We start from the raw sequence: 21214 nt of genomic DNA on the forward strand, positions 1-21214 counted from the left end.
TACACAACTTGTCACTTTAAAGGCAGCTCGCTGGGATCCAGCGTCGCCTATTTCGGCCAGCCCTTTCCCTGGTTGGCAAACAAGATACTAATCTATTAGCTGCTAATCGTTTATCCATATGCAAATTGACTGCCCAAAGGGCAATCATCATGGGCCACAATCGGCAATCACAAATATTTGACTTGTGTAGGTGGAAGGAAGCCATTGCTTGGACAAGGATAAGCTTCCATGCCTTCGTTTCCCGCAATGTGTGTCAATGTTTGAGCTGCGGTGCATTCGATCCCATTGCAAGGCATTCCCTTCAAATTTATAAGCATTTAATATTTCTTTTGGGGAAAATAATTGAGAAATTCAAGGCTTTTTTGATTGATTTTTCGAAAGAAAAGGTATAAATTCCAAAAGCGTAACTGCTTGTTGCCTATTCATGCTAGTGTCCAATAAAATTCCAAGCTCCACAACCACATATAATGCCGGCAATCAATCTGTGACCCGCCACAACATCAGAGGCATGGCGCATGGAACGTAAATCATAGAAATTGCACACACTCGTAGAAAATGTGCGAGCAGATTTTTCAAAGCATGCAATTTACTCGTAGTTTTTTATTTTCCACTACCCTATCGCAAAGTTACACCGCCACGCAAGTTTGCCTAATGATCGAAGCTACTCAACAAACGGCGGCATTTTAATATTCACTTTTTTCTATGGAAAGACTCGGCGTCGTCCATTATGTGTGCTATGAATTGTGTGCGCTTGTGGAGCGTAAAAATTGAAATTGCTGCGCTGCCAAAGGCCATATAGAAGCCATTTCAACTCATTCATAGTTGATAATGCCATCGAGGCGGAGGAGCTGAGGGATACGGCCTGGGCACATAAATAGTTGGCGTTGCGGTTGGCCAGCAGGGCGTATGAATAATATTTCTGCGGTCATATGTAAGCAAATTCGGAACGCACTCAAGCCTGCAGTGTATTTCTGGACTCATTGTGGCCGCAGTTAAAGGTCCTAGAAAGCCAGTGCTGTTCCTTGGAAATGATATTTTTAAACGTTGAATGGAAACATTGTAGTTTTCTTTCCGTGAGCTGCCACGCAGCTAGGTCTCTCGGTTGCCACCATTCAATTTCGAACGCGATCCGGTTTTGATTCCTGCGCCCGGGGAAATGCAAACATTGTCGGCATGCAAGAATAACATTTGCGAAATGCAGGGAGAAAAACAAACGATTGGAAATTAGGAACACAGAAGGCCGCCGTTGGAGAATTGCTGGAAATGAAATCAATGTAAGGAACAATCAATTTAAAAGTTGAACTGATTTTGCGACACGTTCCGCATTCTAATTGAGTTTTCTTATCGGAGCGCGGGCAGTATTTTCCATAAAATAGCATTTGTTGGGGGAACAAAGACCCGCACAATAAATATGCAAAACGCAAACGATTCATATTTTTCAAAAGCAGAAGCCAGGAGAATCGGACAGAAGCGAACTCCTGCCAGGATTCTCACACGCCGGGAAATGTGACAGAAGAGTGACAGCACTGTGGCATCTGATTGATATGCAGATGGTGCGTATACGTGTTCGAATGCATACATCCCGCACTCTGGAAAAAAGGAAGCCACTGTGAAGGGACAAAACTAACATAAACGCTTGACATGACAGCGGTTAAAGATGGTGAGACGGATGTGGCAAAACCGGCAAAGAGATGGCGAAAAATCAAAAGAAACAGAATCCGCTGATGGCGGATGGAATTCATGTCAAGCACATGGCGATTTATGCAAAATTATGTAATAACCCCACAGAGACACTTCATTAGAAGCCCACATCACTTTCAACAATTTAATTGAAGCGAATCACGCGCCCAAGCTCTAAAAACTGCGCATCTCATGCGTAAATTGTTTGAGCCGAAACTAGCAAGCATTTAGCACCTTTTCTCGCACCTCATATGATCACCATAAAAATACACCATACAGTCATGCTGAAGATTTATCAAAAAGCGTGCGCTTGTATAATCAAGACTTGGTATAACCAAGTGGGAAATGTTTGAACGCTTTTGCGCCAAGTCAGCTCGAATATTTTCATATTCGTAATTTGCTCGGGGCCTTTGCGACATGTGTAAAAAGTAGTTTTGTCTGCTCGAGAACATAGTTGCACGAACGAATAGTAACTTCAGAGTATTGTTGGGCTCTTGGGACTTTGCTTTAATATTGCACAGACTTTAGGACCATAGTATCAATCAAGACTGGGCCTACATAAGTTTTTCTAGTGCAGTACAATGAAAACGATGATGCTTTTATAAACTGCAGTCTTTTTTCATATATGCCCGGTCAAAAGAGACTTAAAAGTAATAGTAATAAAACTGATATTTGCGAGAAAAGTCCGGGACGTACTTTCAAAGCTGTTATAACTCCAATTGACCTTAATGATCCATGAACGCAGGAGTGCATTTGGCGATTAGAATCCCTTATCTAAGCCACACTTCGAGTGCCGTTAGTCCCCCAGCCCCTAACCTGCCCTCAGCCCAACCGTCGCCCCGGATACACCTGGTTATGCCACTGCTCCCAAGTGAACTTATGGCCGATTGCCATTGCTATTGTTGCACCTCAGCCAAGGATGTCTGCGAAGGTGCCAGATTGCAACTTGTCCTGGATGAAATATTGGAGCTTTTTATTTCCGAGGCATTTGACAATTTATTTGCCAAACTTTGTAAGCGCGTTTTTGGCACAAATTGCTCTGATGTTCTGGCAATTCGTCAAACAAATTTGGCCCGCACTCCGATGGCAATGTTTGGATGCCTCGAGTTGCACTCGGCTTACTGGCAGACGTATTCGAGGGGGCATTAACACATCAGTGTTAAAATTTAACGACCTATCCTGGCAGCTCTCGACGAGTGAGTGGAGTGGGTGGTTTGCGGCCATAAAAGATGGCCGGATGTTGTAAAATATCCGCCATGTGCGAGGATACGGAAAGGCGACATTTGTACGAACCGCCGCGAGGGAAACCAGCTTGTCAGCGAGGGAACTGTTTGTCTGCTGGTGCGGACTTATAAAAGTATTTGAGTATATGCTCGAGCATCAAAATTTTTATCGTTCTTCGGCTTCGAGCTGAAATATAATGAAAACATTGCAAGCACCAAGACGCCTGCCCAAGCTGGCTTAGAGGTGCAGTTTATATCGGTTGCCTTGGACTCACGTACATCCTCATCCTCAACCACATCCACTGTCACATCCACATCCACAACCACATCCGCATCCGCATTATCATCATCCTTGGTTATCCGCAACGATGATTTAGAGTGGGTCGGAGCAGACCTGACAGCCACCTACGTATCGATTTGGTCTGTTTGCCTGCATGTTTGTGTATTTGGCCTTTCTGCAATATTTATACAAGTTACATCCCGAATGTAAGTCACTTGCAGCTCGTTCCGTTTGGCAGACACCTGCAGGCTACGTGCTGGACTTTTCAATGCGGCAAACACTGACTTTTATTAAGTGTCATGGGAATGGCTAAGTTTTAGCTACATCTTTCTCCGTATTTAACTGGCAGGTACAACAGTTATACTATTCATATTCTTTACACTTGCTCAGCTCCGTGACAGAAGTAAATTAAAGAGCTATTTCCGTCGCTTGAATCTCGCCGTAAATATCTGAATAAACCATGAACCAACAAATTTATTCGTAAAAACACAGCCATACGAGTATATGGCAATGTGAATATGCGTGTTAGCACCGCCACGTGGCAAACTAAGTTGAAATGCAAATATTGCCCCCTCTAAAGGAAACTGCAGAAGCTACAAACAATATATATTATGTTTCAAAGGCTTATAAATATAAAAAAAAATGTTTTACAAATGCACGATGACAAAATATTGAATATTTTTTATAATTATAAAAATGCTTTTATTGCACACTTTTTGATTTTTATTGCGCGCAGCGGAGTTCTTACTGTAGAAGCACTCTTGAGATATGGAAAATACCTTCGCTGTCACTCCTGCAGAAATGTGCATTAAATGGAGACTGAAAATCTCTTGCATTCCTCAAATATTCATAAGGCAACAGCTAGTAATAAAATGGAAACTCGCAGCTGCATTCCGTAAGCTTTGCTCTTTGATGAGCTTGTCAGAGGTCCCTGAGGCAGAAGGTAACAGCTAAGAAGTGGCAAAAGGGGCGGAAGACAGGCCAAGTCAGTGGGGAGGGCGGGAACCACAGTGGCCAAGGCAACCTCAAACTAACCATCGGCATCAACAAGTGAAGCTGCAATTCGGGCTTATTAAATTTTCCACCTTCAGCTGCATGAAGGCTGGCTCAATCCGAGGACTTTTGCCTTTCCATTGAAAACACAAGATAGAATGCTATAGTCGACTATCAGGTACCCGTTACTCAGCCAGTGGAAGTGCAAACGGAAAATTTCCACATTTTCTGAAATATTGGTAGAAATTGGGAGAAGGTATGCCACTTAATTAGGATAAGATAAGATCCGATTAGGATAAGTTGAGTTATGGAGTTAAGAACTTCAGTCTGGGGACCTTTCTTACTTTTTTTGAATTTCTACATCATAACATAAAAAAAATTTTAAAAAATGAATTTCTCAATTCAAATGCAGATATTTAGGGAATTGCGCCAGAAACATTTGGAGGTATGCCACTTCAAAATCCGATTAGGATAAGTTAATTTATAGATTTTAGAACTTCAGCCTTGGGATATTTCGGAAACGCTTCCTTCTGCCTATTACTTTTATTCTACGAGTAACGGGTATAACAATTGGGACTAGAGACTCATACGACCTGTGGTCCGAACATCTGACTTTGTATTGCCGGATTCCTTTTTTCCATTCGCGTTCATGGCTTACACGGGCCCGACTTGTTCGTGCTGTAGCCGTAACCAGCAGCTGCTGTTACCTATCCGGATCTGGCTACTGGTCCCTGTTCCTCGTTTTGTTTCCGGATTGCCATTGTAAAACTTTTGCGCCAGTTGTGCAATACATAAGTTGGGCCATTTTAAAGCGAAGGCTGTAACAACTTGAACACGGAGTTTGGCTATCCATTGCGCGGTGTAAAAACGGTGGCAAAAAGAGGAAGGTACCATGTTAGCAGGGGATTGACTATACGGCCTGTACATATACCGTGATGTTGCCAAATGGGCACCAAAGTTGTGAAACAAGTTTTGGAAGAGAGCAGGCGAATAAAATATTTATTAAAATCTAAAAAGCCACCTACAGCATCTCTTGGAGAAGAGCCCCTTTAAGTTTTCGTCGCGAGCTTTCCTTTTAAATGCGTTATCAATATTATGGATCCCAGATAGCAGTGTGGATACTAAAATCCGAATATTTTCTTGATCCGCTTTTCTTAAGTGTCTCTCTTCGCTTCGTTTGGCTTGGGTCCTTATTTAATGGCCATAATATTGGTTGGCGATAATACTCACATATCGAGGTATATGACGCGAAATAAATATATCCTTAATGGCTGTCAATAGTGAAACATTCGTTTCCCGCCCGGAAAAGTGTTTTCAGCTTTTAGGCAATTGAGCCCCTGACACCAACACACTTAACTCAAACATCCACTTGAATTTGGACGTGAGAAAAGTGCAGAGCTAAGGGCATCCCAGTTGATTGCGATTAAGTTGGACCCGGGAAAAGTCTGCCTCAATTAGCTCGCATCAAGTGCAAATGAAGTTCAACTTGCGGCCACCCAGACCAAATGGATTTTTTGGATTTAAACGAAATTAATTCGCTTAGTAACTTTTGCCTGAACGGAGAACTTTGGCGTGTCTGTTGTTAATATAAAATAATTTGGATTTTCGCTTTTCAAAACTTTTCTTTTTATTAATGACCACCCAAGGCGATCACCCTCGAGCTGTCATAAACTATTCCTTTGATGAGCGGCGGAGAGTGAATGGCAAGGAAGAATGCTGCATGCCACCAACATGCAACAGGAAATTCGGAAAAACTTTTCACTCAGCCAAAGTTTGCTACAGGAATTTGCGCAACTCAGATTTGCTGTTTTCGCTCTTAATTTATTTATTAAAATATGTTTTACGTTACTAAGCCAGAAACTCGACAATGCCAAGATTTCCCATGCCCGGAATCGTTTCGTTTCATTTCGTTTCGTAGTTGTGTTGGGCATTAAAGTTTACCAGAAAATGGGATAAAATTGCCTCAACTCAGGCAACAACGCAGGTTTAATTAAAGCGAATTGTGGCCATTACAATTATGCCATTGTCACGCCCCTCGGACATTCAATTCTAGTTCCCAGTTAATGCTAATAAGCTGCCGCAACCGACTGACGCATTAAAACGTGGTCAAGAGCGCATGGAAAATCATCTTGGGGGTGGGAAATTCCTTTCCCTTGGGGAAAAAGAACACAACAATGCTCGTTGTTGACCCAGTTAGATGCGCGGCTCCGATAAAATCGCCAGGAAACCGGGGAGCTCACAAAACGCATAGACAGGGAGACACATAAAATGGCGATAATAACAGTTCGGGTCATGAAAACTTAAACAAGAATGCAAATCCACTTGACTTGATTGAAATCATAAAAGGAAACCGGCAGCGAAACAACCGAAATTTCCTATGCAAGGGCTCACAAACTGGCGACATAAAAATAAACGCGAGGAGGCGCTAAGCAGGGGATCTCGAATACATCAATCATAAACGTCACACATGATATGGAACACAGCAATCAGCGCGGAACACTGAAACAAAATGTTGGCCCCAGTACTGAGGTTCGTTCTTAAAAAAATTAAAATAGATCAATTACGTATATATAATAAAGCAATTTCTAATTCATTTCTATTAATAGGATGTACTCCCGCTGTGCTCGTCATATGACCAAAATAGATTTCGCCAAGTGCACGAATAGTTGACACAATGCTCATACGCACTGTTGCCAACGCACATTTGTGTAGCATACTTTCGGACGGCGAAGTTTGTGCAAATGATTTTCATAAATGAAATTTATGTACGCTAAAATTGTTTCGCCGCTTGGTGCAAAGAGCATAAAGCAGCTCACTTAATGCGCTGCCTGGGACCGGGACCGATGGAGTTTATGGAAGGGCGCGGCCACGCCCCCCGGGAAATGGCAAGGGGCGGTGGCCGAAAAAGGGGTTGGCATGACAAACGTGCCTTGGTTGCATGATAAATAGCAGCTGAGTGGAGCAGGGCAGAGCAAACAAACTAACACAGTGGCGCAAACAAACTGACAGCAAAGGACACAAGTAGTTCGAAGGACTGTGGACCAGGACAGGTCCTGTGGGATCCGTGGGCAGCCGCAGCTGAGTGACACACTGACTCCTGGACCGGGCATAAATTCCAAATGCCAATTGGTCTGGTCTGGTCTGCTACAGGTTCTGTTTGTGGTCCAATATGAAATTACCCAATTGTTTATTCAGGCCCACCGTCGCTGTACAAGTGAATTTGTGGGCCGGCGACATTTGTTAGGCTTTCGTCCCAGCTGATTTATGTTAATTAGCCATACAATTAACTGGTCAGTGGCAGCGACAGGTCGGTAAATTGCATTATACCGATGCTGAAATATATACGAGTATATGTATACCCGATAACAAGAAAAAAGACTGCCGTCCGTAATTTGGTCTTTGTCTTTTCGTCTTCTCCTTTCTGGCCTGCTAATGGCCACAGGCAGCCATAATAATCCTTAGCATTTATTTCGCTATTAATCTCAATCAAATTTAATGTTGAGCAAACGTCTTCGGCTCAATTCTGGGAATTGTTTGGGTTTTCTGAGCGCCTTTGTTTTCTTATCCGGCTAATATGACGCCCTTTAGTTTTATTGGCAACGTTTCTGTTTTACTTTGTCAGTTTAGCACAATATGGTCAATTAATATCGCTGGTTTGGCTGGGTAGAGTGCAATCTAAATGTTCTTTTTTAGACAGCAACTTTACCTATATTTCTATTTAAACAATAAGGAAATCTCAGCAGCTTTTGTTGTTTGTGAGCAAAGCTGAATTCATTTTTATTCATGCTAATTTCTCTTTGAGCCTTTTCAAGGTAGAGCTACCAACATTCCAAAGAGGAAAAAAACCCAAGTGCACTGACTGCGGAAAATCCTACGCCATTCAGTTGACCATGGAGATTGGCTAGAGGGAAATGTTCTGTGCTTTTTGACTGGCCAGAAATGGCTGGCCCACCATTAAATTAACCTTGACTTGGTACCGTGTCCTGGACACCTTCCGAATCGATTGCTGGCCATCGCAGGATGCTCCATGCAGTTGAATGTCCAATTACTGCTAACATGCATAAATCACAGCTGTCAATTATATTTTGGTCCTGCGTCCATCCATTACACACACACTCATACCCGTACTCACACATCCTCGCAACCAGGACACTCGTGCATGTGCCATTAGTGTGTTTCGCAGGCGGCAGCTGCGACACTTAAACACGAAGCCTAACTAACGTTTAATTAATTAATTCGCTTGTTATTCCTACTACGTGTGGCACGAAACAAGTTTTTGTAAAACATTTATGCCCGTTTGCCTACGAGACTCGATTTATACCACCATCTGCCTTCGGGGCAGAAAAAATTACCCATGTATTTATCTCATGCGCCGGTTTCCTTGGCAACTGCCGCACATGCGGCACTTTTTGCAGGTTCCATAAATTCTGCACTCGCCCCAAGTGGCGGAGTAAAAATCATAAAAATATTGCACTGACATGCAATTCCCATATTTTCAACCATATTTTTCCTGTAAATTTCCTACACATTTTGCCCAACACGGGTTTCGTTTTCAGCCCCGATATTTTCTGTTTCTTTTGGCAATTATCGCATAGATGTTTTGCTTTATATGTACTAAATCTGAGAAGCGGTGGAATACATTTAAATTAATTACATTTTAATTACATTTGATTACATTTTGATTTTATTTAATTATATTAAGTGTAATTCGATTGCATAATATGCCATTACCATACATTCTTAAATGCGAGCTGGATAAACATTTTACAAAAATAATATAAACATATAGTGCAGTGCAGTATATACACTTGTATATGCATTGGTAATTACTCTCAGAATAATATTTAACTGTCTAGCAGGGGGATAATCATATTGATATACAATACAATTGTATACCTACACCTACAATTGTATATTAAATGAACTACTTTACTATATATTTAATTGGTCTCTATATGCATTTGCATATGTAATGAAGAGGCCATATGCCAAAGAATTCCATAAATACTTTTATACACATAAAGAGCTCTTTCACAGTTGCCAATCGAAATCGCATTAAAAATCCCATTGATTTCGATCAGATGAAAGAAATTTAATGGCCTGCGTAACGCCAGGAAGTAATAAAAAAGTTTCACGAAATGAGTGCTCTCATTTAATGCCAAGGAGCTTATCTGCCGCGTATTACAGTTTCATGCTGCCAAAGGATCTCTGAATTTCTCTCTCATGTGCGTGTGTGTGTGTGTGTGTGTGTGTGTTGGCCTGCTGGGAAGCAATTTACATTTACAGCGCCAACATTATAAGCATTTTAGCGACAATTCACAGTAATTATTGGTATAAAAATAGAAGGCACGGGCGGCTGCCAAATTACAAATCGATAAGAGGAGAAGCTCCTTAGCCAACGGAACCTTTAGCTCCAAGCGGGAAGTAAGACCCGAAATCAACAACTTATGATTCCGAGGAATATGAGGGGCTATAAGTGCTCCACTGTGGTGGCTTTTTACAAACGCGGTGCAGCTGAATAAGCTAATGAAGCCACTTTCAAACAGACAGAATTTCTTCCCAAATGTGGCTGAGGAGAAATTTTTAAGGCGAAACGAAGAGTGAAACTAAACTGAGAAAAATTGTTTACCAACTTGGCATAAATCTATTCGAAATGTGTTATTAATTACGATTTCCGGCCTATTAATATATATTTATGGGGCTAAGCTAGTGATTTGATTTATGTGATTAATTTAGTAACTAAAATACTTTGAAGCATATTTTTCGCATCAGGTGCGACTGACTAACGCGCAGCCCTGCTGTTTTATTAATGAAACACTACAGACGGCTGCCACTTAAAAGCTGCGAAAATCCCCACGAGAGCCAAAAACTTTCGGCAGCATTTAGTGGCTGTAGCTCAGGTGGAAAACGCTTTTAAAACTTTGCAGTTTGACCTTTTGTGGGCTGAACAATGTGGCGAGCATTTCATTATGTTGCCACGAGGCGACGGAAAGCTGATTAAAATTATACATTTATGGGCCACAAGTGTGCGAAGCAAAATATATCATATACAATTTATAAACACATATATGCCGACGATTGCCAACACGGTACCCCGTGGCGTATGAGCGATTCCGCAAATCGCAAAAAATGTATTATTCAAATTCGTTGAATGGCGAAGCGGCTGCGGTGGCGCGCAAAGACTTTAATTAGTTTCCAGCGATGCGGTATTGCGGTATAGCGGTATAGCGGTGCTGCTTTGTCCTGTTTTGTGTCCTTTCCACGTTTCGACCGCAGTTGTTGCGGTTCCCAAGCTCGGACACGCTAATGGCATTTCAATGTCCATCGCCGGCGGTTGAGTCATTGCGGCATTGATTGAATGATTGCATCAAAGTATTTGAATATGAAATAGCTAGCTCTGTTCGCCGACTAAAGTCGCCTTGTAAAGCAAATGCAAATTATTCCATGCGATAAAGAAATTCCCACCATACCATATGGAATTGATTTTCCATATAATTTATTCTATTCCATTTCATTTCATTTTATTTCCTATATCACCATATGACATTGTCTTGCTTGACCAAGTGCCTGCGACATTAGAACAATTCAATTCCATGTGAATACCTCCGCAAAGCCAATTAATTGCCGTCTTGACTGCGCCGAAGCTCAACGCCCTTTGGTCATAGACAAAGGACTCGAATTGGGCTCAAGTCAGCTGTGAAAATGCTGGATAATCAGCTGAGCTGATCCTTGGAATGCACACTTGCACACACACACATTCATGGTCGGTTAGTCGGGTCATCCTGTAGCCTTTGGTTGCACTTCATTCGGTTTATTCAGTTTAGACTTAATTTTACCTTCGACTGATTCCCGTGATTGCATCCCACACTGATTCAGTTCAGTTTCGGAAGGGATTTGAATGCGGTAGTCACCACACAGGGATTCGCCTGGTAATCCTGGGCTAATGTCATTTGCAGCTTAGCTATGGCTACATGACAGCAGTATTTTGTCATTTCTGGAAATCAAAGGATTTCTCAATTGTTCTGCTGAGTCAGTGAGTGGCTTAGGGTGCTTGAATTATTTGCAGAAAATTTGACAAATAAAAGGGCAAGGCTCAGCCAAAAAATAAATGAACATTCCATATACTATACACTATATACATAAATCGGAGTAAAGAAAAACTCGCTTCATGTGAAAAATGACAACCGTCGGCTGGCCGTGATTTGGTTTATGAAGCATTCACTGCGATGTGACAGCCCCAATGTCCTTGCCCCCGTTGAGTGTCGATACAGTATACAGTATACAGTACTCGAGTGTGGGCTGAATAGTAATGAGTCAGAGTTAAATTGACATCGAGAATTTCTTGTGCCTGATGGCAAGCAATTAATGTGCTTTATGTGCTGTCATATTTTCTTTGGGGCCAACGAATCCTGACAGACGCTTCTTTATTCCACTCCAGTTGAGCTCCCAGTTTGATTTTGACATTGACATTGTCTGGCTTATTTTTTGGGGCATAAAGTCTTTCGACTGCGAGCAAGTTCTCCAGTAATATCTACTCCACTCACTAATCGAATTAAAGTCGCATTTACAAGCCACCCGAAAGTTGGACCGAAAACTTTTTACTGCACCATAAAACAATTTATTATTCAATATTTGTTTGCCCAAAGTTTTAATTGCAAAGTTTGGCTTGTGGGCAGCAAATTCGCTTACCCGCATACTCCACAAGAATTAAAATTCGTCTTCGCCCCGCCGCGAAAATGAGCCAATTAAAGTGCGGGAATATCCTTCGAGTGCCAGGCAATTCCAGTGGTCCGAAACAACAAGTGCGCTTATTAATCAATCAATGCAATCAGGCATAAATTGTCTTGAAACAAAGCCAGGGCTAAATATTGTGATGCCATTAGGAGCCACTGTCAATAGACGTTTGCACATCGAGGTGCTGTGCCACCGGAAGTGGGTGGAGCGGAAACGGAAGCAGCTGTCGAGAGGGAGAGAAAGCGAGTGTGACTGGCGAAACACAAAAAGCCAAAGCCAATGCCACTTAAGCTTGTGCAAACACAAATGCCTGACAGACTCCTGCTGCCTCCAAGTGACGAGATATACATGGGTGTTCCATATACAAGCATACATACATATATGGACTGGTGATGGAGTCCCATCGCAAGACAGTCTTCAACGGCCCCTCAATGGTGTGTTATCAAATTATGCAGGAACGTTATTATTGCGGCTTGTTTCGTAGAATATTTCGTGTGTTTCGATGGCAAAATTGAATAACAAACACGCCGCCAGACAAAGTGGTATTAAATTGCCACTTCAAGCTCAAAACCTCAACGCACGAGAAGCGACCGTTTTTGCTCGATGTGTGTCACATGAGTGGAATGAAATCAGTTTCACTTCAATTCCTCACATGAAACGTAGGAAATCATATTTAAATTGTTTAAATGGGTAACGGGATGCGGCGTGGCAGTTGAACTTTGATCTAGGTCCGTGACCTTTTTTGATCTTGGCCGTGTATTAGACTTTCTGAATGGGGATAGGCTTTAGGGATCCGTCAATTTATATATAATGATATTTTAAAAAATATTCTATGGTCTTTTTTTATCATTTTTGTAGGCCTCAAGCTGGTGGGTAAAGCCAATTTTGACGTAAAATATTTTCAAAATTGTAAAAATAAATAATAATCTATTGGTCGTGTCAACAAAGCCATTCTGAACACTAATAAATCACTATTCACCAAGAGCTTGTATCTTGCCAAGACCTCTCGCAGTTCGACGGCCTGAAGTGCCCATTTTCCATGGGCATCTCCACAAAGTCCTGCCCACCAAAGTGGATGGATGGCCACAAAAAGGCCGGGGCACAATGCCGTCGCATTCACTTTGCTGCGATGCCGAGCGGTTGTGTCGGCGTTGCATTATTCTGTCAGCGGGCCACTATTCTCAGTCAAGATTGTTGACATTTATGCGCCTTGTTTGCCACGTTGTCCTTGTTTGGACCCGGCGCACTGGTGTGCAGGGAGTCAAGAGGTCCTGTCAGAGCGGCTTACACTCGGAGCGCCTGGGATTGCAGCGCCGAGGAGCTGAATGCTAAAAGTTAAGTGGTAAATTGGTTATTGTGTTGCATTAATGGACGGACACTGCACCAGAGAACCGACCGCAACCAGCTCCCGGCATTCACTTAGCTTCTGGCTTGGGTTTCAGTCCTGAAAGTGGTTTCGGTCTTCGTTCCTGGTCCTGACTCCTAGATTCTTCCCGCAAGCGTTCCCTGTTGAATCTTTTAATTAAGGGCGCCTTCCTTGAAGCATCGCAGACTTTACTTTGTCCTCGCCATGACTTTGTTTCGGGCAGAAGAAAGTTTTTCAATTATTTGGCCATGACTGGATTTCAGCTTGCCACCCACCATGGAAGAAAAGAGTGCAGAGTTTCTGTGGATGCGACAAGTATTAATGACGATAGAGTGGGTGAAAAGTTGATCTGTTGAAAAGCTTTTGGCGATTTGAATTTCCACACTGTAGTTGGCACGTTTTATGGCTAGCCGAGGAATTTATTGCATTAGACTGGCTCCATTCATCATCTTGTACGAAAATGCATTTTAATTGAATTTTATGGTTTGTTAAATGACCCACGGTCAAATATATATTGACAGCCAGGGGTTCTTGTGCGATGCTCTAAGCCATCTAAAGTGAAATCTGAGGTGAACCAATATTGTGGGTAATGGCTCAGCAAACATTGAACAATGCAAAACTATTTAAGTAAATAAATAAATGCACTGCAACGGAGTTACTTTAATGGCAAACATTCGGTTGCTGCCACTGACACATGCCTCGAAATCAATGCAAAGCAAACAGATTCCTCAATTTTCGATTGCAGTTTTCCCCAATAAATAACAAATTTTTGACATCTGCAATACGAATGACAATACGGTCACTGACAAAATATCCCAATTTGCATGCCCAAGGCAAACATTTCCGTTTCGACAGAAGAATTTCTTGCACAATGAATGGCAGTCACATGGTTTGGTTGAAGGGATTCTCCGTCATGTCATTCCATTTGTGGCAGGCAGGTAAACATTTTGGGTAAGGACAAGACCACTTGAATGGCAACTTCAGTGGGATTGGATGTCGACTTCTCTGAAAATAAACTGTAAGCTGTAATCCCAAATATGTCATCTGGAAGTGCAATTAAGCTGAGCAACTTTACAGAGAAAAACACCCTGAATTTCTGGCATGCTGCATTAAAAGTTTCGCTCCGTCGGATGCAGGATTTTAAACTGTGCACCTCTAGTTGAGGGTTCCTCCAACTATTCGAGAAAACCAGCCAATTATTATGCAACAAGTATTGTCTAAGAAAATGTTTCGGGTAGGCCATGCTCATGTGGGAAATGTAAATTCCGAATTACCACTACATGAACATGACTTTGAGAGGGCTGTTAAGGGAGATGTCAGCACCAGGCTTTTCCAGCGCCACCACCCACCCTTGCACCATCTCATTTCGCCTTGGGCGCATTTTCCACTGTTAAGCCAAAAAGGCAAAATGTCCTCTGGGAAGAGGCAGCCGTTGAAAGCTTATAAAGTGCAACAGCAATGCGGCAGGCGGTGAGTGTACGTGTATGTGTGTGTGTGTGTGCATAAAGCCACTACGTGATTGTCCTGCCAATGCCTTAAACGCAAAAGGGGGCTAGAAAGGGGCTGCAGCTCGCCTGAAACTCGGCTGAAAGGGGTGAAGGGCGCCCAGTGGCGGCCAAAAGCACCGCTAAGCACCACTGATGAAGTCGCGTCCAAAATGCAACGTTGCAATTTGGCAAATTGAAAACACGAGACTGAAGGTGCTGACATGGCCAGCTCAGCTCAGCACAGCTATAAACTAGCCACAAAGTTAATTTGCCCACTCCGTGCAATCCTTGAATACAACACCCTACACCCCTCCCCCATTCTGGCCATTTCCATTGCACGCACGTCATGTAATAGGCACTTCCGCTTGCAAAATGGCTACACTGTGTGTGTTTGTGTGTGTGTGAGTGCGGTGGGGTGTTTGCGAGCGTTTGTGTGTGTGTGTGTACTGGTCGCCGCTAATTCCGTAATTTCAAACGTGCTGGTGCAGTGAGCCACCTCATTGCCGGTACCTAGGCACTGAAAGTGTCAAGTGGTCTTACTTATTTTACTTTGTAAACATTATTCAGCTCTTACTTTAAAAGCCGGATCACCTTTGCTTCGATACAAATCTACTTTAAATTGAACTTTATAGAGCTAATATCTTTTCTCAAAACATTAGAAAGTATTTAAAGAGTATGATAGCTTTTTCTGAAATCACTATTAATTTAGAAAAGTCCCAGAAGTCGGAAATATCTCAAAATTATATTAGATTTGCTTATTACATGAACATCATGTTTATATAACTTCTATGTTCATCAATTCGTTAACAGGTTATCAATTTTATTTATTTATGTATTTTTCTTTAAATGCATTTCCATAATAGTTCTTGAAGGAATGTAATGCATAAAATATGCAAATATGGGAGGAACGCTGAAACTCTTCTTATTATTACTGGGCAAAATGACTTTAATGTGCACTTAAATTAAAAAGAAGCGCAAATATCTTCTATGCATTTTCTGCGAGTGCCCCTCCCGCCGCCCCTGTTTGCCGTCTATTTATGGTCGCCGCTGGGCGATGCAGGTGCACTGATTGTAGGCGAAGGTGGTTTTTACCCGGCTGTTCAGGTGGGCAGCGGTGGCCGCAGGAGCCGTTCAGTCATTTGCATGCCCCGCCTGCGGAAAGTGACGTGTGCTGCACCGCAAAGCGTCCTGCAAACTGCATCCTGCAGGCAGTATCCGGAATCCTGTAAACGGGAAGAGCCACGGAACCTGCGCTGCTGACACGTTTGTGGGGTACTTTAATTAAAAATAACTGCCGCTGCCGGCGGGTAAGAGTACATGACCAGCGAAGCCAGCACACACATATTTTTTAATTAGGGCAAATATGAGTGCAGCTCCTCATGCGATGTCTGTGTGCATTTGGCTGATTTGACTGTTGCAATTTGAGGTAAACACTGTCGAATTTAATGGCAGCTGCGCTCGCAAATATTTTGCATGCCAGCAGGGCATTACAAAAAGGGTTATAATGAAGGGCTTCTCATTATTTTGGTGGTTCATGCAAAAGGTGAAACCACAAAGTTCGCAACGCTTCCTACAAAACGAAGGCAGTAAGCAGCTCGTTAAATATGCATGAGCTCAGTTAACTTTGCTCCGAAGTTGTTTTCTCAACATTAAACACAGTACAGTTGTGGTCAGTACAGTAGCTCGTTTTATTTTAAACGTATTATCGTAAACTCTGCATCCTTCCTATCCAATGATATTAGTTACCCCTATAAAAGTGAACTAATTCGGCTGGCGAATACTACTTCAACAGAGCTTCCACTAATCTCGGATATATGGCGCCCCCGTGTGGGCTTTACCGTTTTGTATAGCCCAGTGTCGGTGATTTCCGCTGCTCATTTCCGGATGCGAGTGCGTGACCCGCAGGACCTCGCATTTTTCCCCGCACTCGGCCATAATTTGCCGCTGCTCATGGCCAGCTCTAATTGTTGCCGTGGAATTAGGAAACCAACTATCTGCTGTAGGCATCCGGGGAACCACAGCGACGGTGCTCCATTTGAAATTATGCAAATGTTTACTTGCTTGATGGACAGGCAGCGGGACGGTGGCATTGTCAATGCCGCAAGGATTTCGGTTGGGTGGCTGGGCTGCCATTGGATGGAATGGGCTGAAATGGCTGGAATGGCTTCAATGCGCCGCTTTGCGGCAGCTAAACGCTTTGGCAAATGCAGATTTTGCATGTGTTTAATTACTTCTAATTGTTTGCATTTTGCAGTGAAATATTTGCCTAAAGCAGGCAGCTGGCTGAATTTTCAGATGGCACGCCATATGTGACGAATTCATAAACAAGTTCCTTGTAAACCGGCCTTTTGTAGAACGCGATTTAAATCGCTTTGCATGGAATATTTTAAGCTGCCGTTTCTGCATAAAATATCACTGTATTGGTGTTTCAGCCCACTAAGCGACATTAATTCACTTGAAGTTTCCGCTTCCGCTGTATTTTATCAGCTTAATTCAGACCCGTGCAAATAAGCTTATGATTTCAGCGGCTCCCTGAGTTGGTAACTTAATGTTCGATTTATGGCATTCGACCAAGGTCGGTCGGCTGGCCATAAAGGGGGTACAAGAAATTTGTTTGCCGAAGTGCGCATTAAACTCTTAATCTTTAGTGTTGACATTAAATTTACAGTAGCAACTAAGCCGGCATGGGATCGCCCACAAAAGCCGTCGAGAACAAAGCAATTTTACGGCCACCCCAGGACATCGGAGCAAACACCAGGAGAAAAACCCATCTGCAGAGCGGAGTTCAGGAATTTATTACCCAATTTGAAATTGCAAACGAGTGCGTGATAAAGTCCTGGCTCTGCTGCTCCTCTCGCCCTGTCCGTGTGTTTTATTCAAAACACCATTGTTTATGTGGCAGTGGTGGGAGGACAAACAAGTGCAGCATGCATAAGGCTGCATGTGAAGTCAACGCCGGTGGTCAAGGTGCCACATCGAAGGACAAACTGGGCCAGGACCCTGGCAGAATGTACATAGTACATACTCGTACATATAAAGTTCCAGATCAAAAATAAACCGGACTAGGGAGCATGTTAAGAGCAGAACTGTTGGCATACTTTGATGCTGCTTTATGACGAGCTGATGAGATTGGCTGGTTTTATACGCCACATTTTGCTGCACCTTGCAAGTTGCAAGCTGCACTTGCAGGTGGCACGTGGCAAACTCTGAAAGTGTTTACCATGCAAATGTCGACGGCCATTTCAATGCAAATGTGCACAAGTGGCAACGTTCTTCTACCAACCCATTTCAGCCCCATTTTCATTTTAGACATTTTACCTTTTTTGTTTGTCGGCAGCACTGTGCTGTCGGAAATGTGAATGCAAGTCACCTTTTGAGTCGTGGTTTTTGCTTTCGACGTTAGCTGAAATTACCTATGCCCCTACTGGCGAGGGGGGCTATAAATTTGTGTCCCATTGAAGCATTTAAATTTATTTCCATTCCGCATTCGGGCCGAGATTTCAGGAGATTTCCCACTCTGCAGAGGGATAAGCGAATTTATTACCCGCAAATAAATTCGATGTGATACATTCACATTTCTGGAATTGAAACCCAGGCGAAGAGGACTCTTAGGGATTGAATGGGAAAATCTATATTTGAAATTCAAATTGGCAGCAAAGTGTGAAATTTATGTTTCCGGCTATTGTATGTTAGATAAAAGTATTTGCCTCACTGGAATTTTTAATATGTATGTTGTGGGTTCTCGATCAGGATTTTAATTAATATAGTTTGGGAGCATTTTTGAAATGTCATTTAAAATTCCGCAGGTGAGCTGTGATATGCCTAATAAAATGGCCGTAATACGCATTAAAATTTAGCAAAGTCAGTAAAAGTACAAGAACGAACTACTCTGGAAAATCTCACGTAACTTACTTGCCTGGCAACTTCCCGCCAACTCATTAATTTTTAAGCAACTGATAAGGAGATAGTGGGTGGGTCGTCTTTCGTCCTTCGACGCTCCTCCGCGTTCCGCACTCAAAATTAATGGCTTGGTTAGGCCACGCCCTGCTCATCTAGAATTTCGAAAGCGATTCTCGTAATGGCAGCGAGCCATTAGCCTCAAGTGGCAATGTGGCAAAGTTGCGTCTAAACTTTCCATTTGTTCCGTTTAAGCTGGCCCCTAATCCGCCATCAAATAGTAACTTTCTCCGCTCTTCTTTCGCAGGTTTCTTCTTCAATCAAAGGGAAAAATCAACTGTTAACCGGCGAGTGGACGCATTTAAAGCCATCGAAAAAGACAAACAACAGGCAGACGTGCATGAACGGAAATCTGGCGGCTAACCGGCCGATGAGTCTGGGCCATCATCAATTACCCCATTGCCTCGCACCTGGCCATTAAAGCCAAGGCGTGTGGAGATTGTGCGGATTGTGGACAGGTTGAGCAACAGGTTGGCCGGCCAAGTCCTTGGGGACTCCACGACCAAGCCACCCGTTCCCGCATAAGTGAGCGAGTACGTGACTTAATCAGCGGGCGCAGCTGGATTCTGAGCCTGGCTAACGAGGCGCCCAGAACGATCACAAAAAGCTGGAGAAGAAGGCCCGCAATGATTTCATGCACGGCACAGTGAGCAGCAGCAGCAGCAGCAGCAGAAGCAGCAACATGACAGATGTGTCATCGCCAGCTGGTGGCGCCGCATCTCCGGTGGAAATGGCCACCAGCAGCTCTTCAGCCGCCACTACGCTGACCAATGGCGCCAACAAGACGGCTATATCAACGGCAGCTGGAGTGGCACCGGGAGCGGTTCCCGGACCTGGGTCTGCAGCAATCCCCGCCAGCAGTTCGAGTGGCAATCAGGTCAAGCTGGAGCATCATCACCGCCAGAGCAATAACAATCGACCGGCGGCCACCAATCGCAGTTCGGAAACCAAGCTGAGATCTCCAGCCGGCGAGAGTGATGGCGCTTCGAGGCTGATGACACCTGCCGGCAGTTCCTCAACCCCATCGCAGTCTCCATCTCCATCTCAATCCCCATCCCAAGCCAGTATACAAACCCAAACGAGTCAGCAGGACAGGCTGGCCAAGGCGAGCACCACGGCATCTCAGCAGGATGTCGATGAGGTAGCCCGCCTGTTCGAGGAGAAGCCGGAAGCATTTGAGAAGTGGCTGACGGAAAGGGCTCCTCCAGAGGCACTCAGCCGACTGCAGGAGTTCATCGAGAATCGCAAGCCGCACAAGCGACCCTCGGTCACCTCCGATCTCTTCCAGCAGTGGATGGCCGCATCGCCCACCGTGCAGCAGGTAAGCTTCTGACATATATATTTGTTTTAAATTAGAGGTATTTGTAGGTACTTAACAATATTTCAATTTTGTAATGCCAGCCTGATAACAGCTCAATTTGTATGCTGTTTTTATCCCAAGCTGCAGGGATTCAACCTGAATTTAATATTAAATGGTATTAGGAGATGCAATTTAATTAGTACAACGACCTAGAAAACTTTATAGTTTCCCAATTATCTAGTGCCACTGCGCTGACTTTCATTGCGAGCCCATTAAAACTATTTTTGGAAAATGTGATTACGCCACTTTAGTCGCCAGCCGAAAACTTGATTGAAAGTTGTTTTAGCACTTTCGTTTCGCCCAAAATTTGTATTCGGGGGGCATCATTATTACACCTCCATTAGATCCTAGCAATCCCTTTCAGAAGCGGGCGATTGCGAGTGCAGTTGGCCAAGTGGCAGTGGCAGTGGCAGTGGCAAGTGTAGTGGCAAGTGCAGTGGGTCCCAGCACTTAGCCACCATCCACCTTCCACCAGCCAACATCCATCCTTTCCACATAGTCAGAGCTCTATTTGCCCACCAGTACTACCAGAAGCGACTGTTTGAGCTGGTATTTGTGTTTGCCCTGCTTTGTTTTGCCCTGTTTTGTTGTACTTTTGGCACTGCTGCGCTGGATTTCCGCTTTTATTTAACTTTGTTCGCCTTCTCGCCAGCGAATTAACTAAATTGATATTTTCACAAATTTCCTTTGGCTGCTTCTCCGCTTGTCTTGGCTGTCTGGCTGCGTGTGAAGTTCCCTAATTGGAAAAACTCACACAGAGTGGCATTTTCCCGACCTTTTGCTTATGTTTAATTCAGGCACTAAAAATGAAATTACTCGAGTCGAGCGCCGAATAGCGTTCCATACACATATATATATTTATATATATATATGAATTTATTTATTGCTTATTTATTGACAACCTCCGCCGATGGCAGGTTTTTAAATCGCTACCGCACGCCGGCGTCAAGTATTTTCAATTAACTTTTATTTGATATTTTCTGTAACAGGGAAAAAACATAAAATAAAACGCCGTGATATATATGGCCTGACCTTTGTCGATGGCAAATGGTCGTTTCGTATATTTCGTAAAATGAATTTCATGTGTGCGACGTATGGGTATAAATTAATAACGACACTTTTAAATGATTATTC

General features: G+C 43.3%; 1 protein-coding gene across 1 annotated transcript in view; it reads left to right on the forward strand.

Annotated features, from left to right (window-relative positions):
- LOC6552139 (cGMP-specific 3',5'-cyclic phosphodiesterase) overlaps nt 1-21214 on the forward strand; it is a 44215-nt gene that overhangs the window by 9652 nt on the left and 13349 nt on the right. Inside the window, exon 2 of the mRNA XM_001979896.3 lies at nt 18968-20041. Within this exon, the coding sequence (XP_001979932.3) occupies nt 19355-20041 (687 nt within the window). The 5' untranslated portion in view covers nt 18968-19354. The remainder of the gene's footprint in view (nt 1-18967; nt 20042-21214) is intronic.

Source organism: Drosophila erecta, unplaced genomic scaffold, assembly GCF_003286155.1.
Source record: "Drosophila erecta strain 14021-0224.00,06,07 unplaced genomic scaffold, DereRS2 tig00000000-arrow-pilon, whole genome shotgun sequence".
NCBI classification, from domain to species: domain Eukaryota; kingdom Metazoa; phylum Arthropoda; class Insecta; order Diptera; family Drosophilidae; genus Drosophila; species Drosophila erecta.